The sequence below is a fragment of the Enhydra lutris genome, unplaced genomic scaffold (genome assembly GCF_002288905.1).
Source record: "Enhydra lutris kenyoni isolate GAN:26980312 unplaced genomic scaffold, ASM228890v2 scaffoldscaffold22, whole genome shotgun sequence".
Taxonomy (NCBI): Eukaryota; Metazoa; Chordata; class Mammalia; order Carnivora; family Mustelidae; genus Enhydra; species Enhydra lutris.
Window position 1 is genome coordinate 431,539 of NW_019154106.1, and position 6,333 is coordinate 437,871.

Sequence of the window (6,333 nt, forward strand, 5' to 3'; positions counted from 1 at the left end):
ATCAGTGCAGCATTTTTTCCCCAGAGTCCTTGTTTTCTCTTTCAGGTTTTCTTGATTTGAGAGAGAGAGCGAGCCGCAGGGACCAGGGTGGAGGCAGAGGGAGCAGGAGCGCGAGCACAAGCAGAGTCCCCCAGGGGCCTAGATCAGGAGCCCGAGATCACAGCCTGAGTCGGAACCAGGAGTCTGATGTGCTGGGCTGACTGAGCCACCTAGGCCCCCCTTTTTTTCTCTTTAGTAGCCAGGTGCTCGGCTCATCGAGCTGGCCACGGCGTCCCCAGCCGCCCCTGTGAGTTCCTGGCCGCAGCTCTGTGCTCCAGGCCCACCCTGAGTCTCCAGCCTCCCTGGGGTGGGAACTGCGCCTGGGGCGGTCCCTCAGAGCCGTGCAGGTGGAGGGCCCATATCCCCGCCCGTTTGCCAGGGGCTCCGGGCTCCGGGTCACTCTGGTTTAGTAATTCCCGCCAAAACGCAAGTTCCGTGTACCTGACCCCGCAGCCGGGCTGACCCCGCTGCCCTGCTGTCTCAAGCTAACTCTGTCCCGTGAGCAATACCCCCTACGCGGACCTGGGACACTGCCCCCCGCAGTCCCCACCGCCCCAGCCTCCCGTGCCCCCACAGTCATGTGTTGGCAGGTGGGGGTGACCCACTGACTTGGCCCGGGATCCTGCGAGTTTGTGGGTTTGACGGTGCAAGCTGAGAGGGGTCTCGTTTGGGGCAGGCGGGACCAGGACAATCGCGAAGCTCCGAGCACACCGTCGTCCTGTTACCTCACTTCATGCTCGGAAGTAAGCACCAGGCCGCGGCCGTTGTTGGACAGTAACTGGGCAGGGTCCGTCCGGGTCGGGACGAGAGGCTGCTTCAGGGGATGGGGTGCAGGCCCCAGACTGGGGCCTGCAAACATTGAGGGGGGACGCCCTGGGGCACGAGAGGTTGGGTTGGGTGAACCGAGGGAAGCCCCATCAGGGGGCCCACGGGGTAGACCGGCGAGGAGTTGGGGTCTCCCGCTGTCTGGCGGAACCGGCCTGATAAGGGTGCTCTCGGGGTGCCCTGTGGGAGCCTCCGCCTGGAGGCGCCTCCCGGGGAGTCTCGGAGAAGCAGATGCCCCTCGGGCGCAGGCGGGGCCCGGGATCTCCCGGGACCCGGGATCTCCGGGGCCCGGGGACGGCGCTGGCGTGGGGCGCCTGCACACCTCGAGGGAGGGTCCGGCAGACCTTCCACCCGGGTCGGTTTCCCAGAGCGCAGCCCCGCGCGTACCTCCAGCCCTGCGCGGCGGGGCGATGCTGGGCCCCCCGCGCCGATCGCCTCGCTTAAGTCTTCCCTCGAGGGCCGTCGCACGCGTCCTGCGCGCCTGTCGGAGTGCGAGAGCCGCAAAGGCCCGGGGCACCTTAGAGCGCCCGGGGCGCACGGAGCGCGGCGGGTCGGGGCGGGACTCCGGCCGCGCTGGGGGCGTGCCCGGGGGGCGGGGCTCCCGGGGGGTCGCGACCCGGGCGCTGTCCGCGGTGCTGAGCGCCCGCCCGAGCGCCGCGGGGGGCAGGGGTGCGATGGGGAACCGCAGCGCGGCGGACGCGGACGGGCTGCTGGCGGGGCGCGGGCCGGGAACCGGCGGCGCCGCGGGGTCTCCCGGAGCGGCGGCGGCGCTGGCGGGGGGGCGTGCTGCTCATCGGCGCGGTGCTCGCGGGGAACGCGCTCGTGTGCGTCAGCGTGGCGGCCGAGCGCGCCCTGCAGACGCCCACCAACTACTTCATCGTGAGCCTGGCGGCCGCCGACCTCCTCCTCGCCCTGCTCGTGCTGCCCCTCTTCGTCTACTCCGAGGTGAGCCCGCGTCCGGACCGCACGCGCTCGCCTCACCTGCTCCTTCGTCCCCTGTCCCCGTCCACCCTGAGGACCCAGAACCACCCGGCCGCTGGGCTTCTCGGGAACCCCGAGCCAGGGCGGCTGCAAGGACCCTGTGCCTGGTCCTGGGTCTGGCCTCGGTCCCCTCTGACTCCCCGCAGCATCTCAGTGTCAGTTAACCTGCTTGGCTAACTGGCTGTCTGCCCTCCTTCGTCTGTATCTCTCTTCTCCTGTCCCTGTTTTGGCGTCTCCCACCTAAGAGAGGCCTTTGCCCTTCAAGCCAGGGACCTCAGAAACAGGCAACGTGGGCAGTCCTGCCACTCACCACCCCCTCAGCCGAGGTTCCATTCCCCAGGGGAGCCAGATGGACAGGCAGATTCGGGTTTACTCTCCCCGCACCACCCCTGCTCTCCCTGGGGCACAGAGACATACACACATCACTGCACAAAGCCACAGCCAGGCGTGACCAGGAACAGGCGCACATCAGAGCACCCCAGGGAAGGAGACCCTTGCTCGCACACATACTGCCCACAGCAGGAGGGCCATTCAGCTGCCAGGAGCTGAGGGGAAGTGAGCAGGGTTGGAGGAAGGGGAGGCCCTGCCCTGATGCTGGAACCCAAAGCAGGGGTTGGTGTGGGGTCCAGCACCCCCGCCAAGAACCAGGGCCCAGAAGCCTCCGTCCCCAGACCACATCTGGCCCTTGGGTGGGTCCCCCTTGGTGCCAGCCCCTGTCTACTTCGCGGTTTGGACAGAGAAAAGCTGCTTACGCCTGGGCTGGGAGCACAGTGATCCGGGCAGGGGGGAGAGTCGGGGAGGCTCCGTTTTTCTAAAGTGGACATGGTGAGACTGGGCAGGGCTGGGGCAGAGCTAGCAGGACAAGGACACACATGACCTGCCCCTCCCCCGGAGCCACAGACAGACGTCACTGTGACAGCTCTTAAGCTCCTAATCGCCCCAAATCAGCGGGAGGGGATTTAGAAGGAGGGTGGCTGTCTGCTCCTTTGTCCTTGGTGGGGGCAGCAGGCCGGTGCTGAGCCTTTTACATATTGCAACTCATTTATCCTCAAGGCAATTGTGTGGATACTATTTACAGATGAGGGGACAAAAATGAGGTGACCTGTGGAGTCCCAGAGTGGTGATGGAGTTTAACCACACAGGCTGACTCTTAGCCATCCTGTTGGGAGGAAAGGAGGTCAGTGGGCTTCAGGCTCCAGGCAGCCGGCCTGCTGGGGGAGTAGCCCCCTACCCCGAGCTCTGCAGCATCAGCGATCAGAGTCCTGGACCCTCGAGACCCCATCTCCAGGGGTTCCCCCAGGCATTTCTTGGCTTTTGCAGAAAGTGGGGAGGGAGGGAATCTCGTCCAGCTCAAGAGGAAGACTGCCCAGGTGTGCGGGCCTCTGGCACATCCTTGCTCCCCCAGGCGGGTGGGGGTCAGAAGTGCCCAGCGCAGGTGGCTATGAGGTCTCCTGGGGGTCTCAGACCAGCAGCAGGCCTCGTGTCTGTTGTCCCCCCCCCCACCCCGTGCCCCTTCCTGGGGCGCAGGTCCAGGGTGGCGTGTGGCTATTCAGCCCCGGCCTCTGCGACGCTCTCATGGCCATGGACGTCATGCTGTGCACGGCCTCCATCTTCAACCTGTGCGCCATCAGCGCGGACAGGTGAGCTGCAGCCGCCTGCCCCGCCCAGCCCCGCCCAGCCCCGCGCCCCTCCGCGCCCTCACCGCGCCCCTCCCCTGTCCCGGCCGCCCGCGCCGCGCCCCCCCACAGGTTCGCGGCCGTGGCCGTGCCGCTGAGCTACAACCGCCAGAGCGGCGGCGGACGTCAGCTGCTGCTCATCGGCGCCACGTGGCTGCTGTCGGCCGCGGTGGCTGCGCCTGTGCTGTGCGGCCTCAACGACGCGCGCGGCCGCGACCCCGCCGTGTGCCGCCTGGAGGACCGCGACTACGTGGTCTACTCTTCCGTGTGCTCCTTCTTCCTGCCCTGCCCGCTCATGCTGCTGCTCTACTGGGCCACGTTCCGGGGCCTGCGGCGCTGGGAGGCCGCCCGTCGCACCAAGCTGCACGGCCGCCGGCCGCGCCGGCCCAGCGGCCCCGGCCCGCCGCCCCCCGAGGCCGTCGAGACCCCCGAGGCCATCCCGACCCCCGACGCCACTCCGGCCGAGCCCCCGCTGCCGGCGAGCGACGAGAGGCGCGCCAAGATCACGGGCCGCGAGCGCAAGGCCATGAGGGTCCTGCCCGTGGTGGTCGGTGGGTACCGGCCTGGGGTCGGTGGGCGGAGGGGAAGCGGGCAGCGCCCACGGCGGGAGATGGAGCCTGGGGCAGGTGGGGGGCGCCGCAGGGACCGCGGCTCACCGGCTCACCGAGCCGTCCGTCGCCCCGCCCCGCCCCCAGGGGCCTTCCTGGTGTGCTGGACGCCCTTCTTCGTAGTGCACATCACCGGGGCGCTGTGTCCCGCCTGCGCCGTGCCTCCGCGGCTGGTCAGCGCTGTCACCTGGCTGGGCTACGTCAACAGCGCCCTCAACCCCCTCATCTACACGGTCTTCAACGCCGAGTTCCGTGCGGTCTTCCGCAAGGCCCTTCGCCTCTGCTGCTGAGCAGCCCCCAGCCCGCACCCGAGAGTCCTCTGCCGGGGACCTGGCGGCGCCTCTGGGGGCAGGACCCCAGCAAGGGTGGGGGCGGCTTTGTCGGGCTGATTAAACCAGTACCTTCCTGAACACCTGCTGGAAAGGCCGGTGGTGGGGAGTGAGGCGAGGGGAGGAGGGGGTGTGCGGGTGCTCGGAGGAGGAGCTTCGGCCCCACGTGGAGCCCAGACCCCCGACTAAACCGACCTGGCCAGCTAAGCCCCTCCCTCCTGAGGAAGCCCAGAGAACAGACCCCACAAAGCCGGCTCCAGGCTGGGGTGGGAGGTGAGGTGGGAGGCAAGCCAGCTCTGGGAGGGCAGTGGAGGGAAGCTCCAGGGAGGCCCATTCAGCTTATCCCAGGGAGAAACTTCCAGAACCAGCGCAGCCCTTGCCCGGGAAGGCCGGGACTCTGCGGGGCTGCCTACAGGCTCACTTACCATGATTCACACCATCCTCCAAAAGGTTCCCTCCTGACACCCCCATCCCAGCTGTCTCGGGTCAGCAGCCTCAACCCCCTCGGCCCAGCCGGTGCCCCTCTCTCAGTGGGAGAGTGTGGACAGCTGTCCTGCAGGCTGGAACATGGCAGTTTCCTGAGACTGTCCTTTCCCCAGTGGGAAGACAGCCCCGCCCAGACCGGGCCCCTGCTTCAGCAAGGAACTCCAAGGTGGCCCCGCACCCCTCTCCAGGGAGCGGGCCTCGGCCACCATTTTGGTGGCTGCCCCCAGGTCAGAGCACAGCTCCCTGCCTGCTCAGCTTTGACGAAGTCCAAAGCCCTGAGGAGACAGGGCTGGGGTGCTGGCTGGGCCCAGCGAGGCGGCCTCCCACCCCTCAGAGGAGGTGCCTGGCCCAAGGCAAGGCCGAGCCACCAAGCCGCCATCCTGGGGGGGTGGGGGCAGCTCTCAGCCCCTCCAACCTGCTCTCCCAGTCCTGGGGCCCAAACTCACAAGAGCACGGGGCTGCCCCTCCCCGCCTGTGGGTACTCGCCCTCCCTTGCTCAGGGTCTCCGTGGGAGGGAGGCGAGAGCCACCTGGTAGACCCTGGCTCTGGTGGCTCCTTGAGTTTCTGGCACCTTCTTGCCCATGAAATGTGAGGATGGTCACAGCAGACACCCTGGGTCTCCCCACAGGGAGCAGCCCTGATGTGGGGACTGGAGGTCCAAATGGCACAACGGAGCTGTCCCGACTGGCTATCCCAGGCACAGATGGCCCCTCCTGGGGGTCTCAGACTTGAAGACCAGGGAGGGTCCCTGGGGCCCCCGGTGGAAGGCAAGGTCAGAGCGACACCCCTGCCCCTGTGCCCTCTGATGCTCCCGCCATGGGCACCTGTGGAGCCCCTGCAGGTAGACAGCGAGCCGAGCCCTTGACCAGCACCGCATGGCAACGGCCGGCCCCTCCCGAGCTCAGCTCTGTCCCTCGGGTGCGCTCCTCACCTGCGTGTGCGGGCAGGGCTGACCCACCCGTGAGCTGCACCTGCCCTCGGGCCGAGCTGGGAACAGGCTGGGAGCTGCTGGGGACCCCATATTGACCCCACTGGCCCTGGAGGCAGAACCTGCAACTCCCGCAGCAGAGGACAAGGTGTGCACTGGGGGTGGGGGTGTACACACAGAGCCACAGAGGGCCTGGCTACCTGGGAAGCCCCCGAGGAGCCCCGGCTGTCCAGCTCACTCAGCCACCCCCACCGACGCCCAGGGTCACCCCAGCCTGCAGCTCCCTGGAGCTTCGGCTCAGAAGACCCACAGCACCCCGAGTGGCCTGGCCTGTGCCGACTGCTGGCCCCTCCCCTGTCCCCCGAGGCTGCACCCAGCAGGAGATGCTGTCAAAAGCCTTGACCCAAACTCCTGAGGACCCGCAACGAACCCCGTTCCTCCCGTCTCCTGCCCACCCCCCA

At 68.0% G+C, this 6,333-nt stretch overlaps 1 protein-coding gene across 1 annotated transcript; it reads left to right on the forward strand.

Annotated features, from left to right (window-relative positions):
* The first annotated feature begins 1,538 nt into the window (after positions 1 to 1,538).
* Positions 1,539 to 4,521, forward strand: LOC111149948 (dopamine receptor D4). Its single transcript, XM_022507220.1, is given in 5 exon segments — positions 1,539 to 1,640; positions 1,642 to 1,809; positions 3,373 to 3,485; positions 3,594 to 4,072; positions 4,217 to 4,521. Coding segments are annotated over 5 exon segments (1,065 nt in total). The 3' UTR covers positions 4,420 to 4,521.
* Positions 4,522 to 6,333: the final 1,812 nt, after the last annotated feature.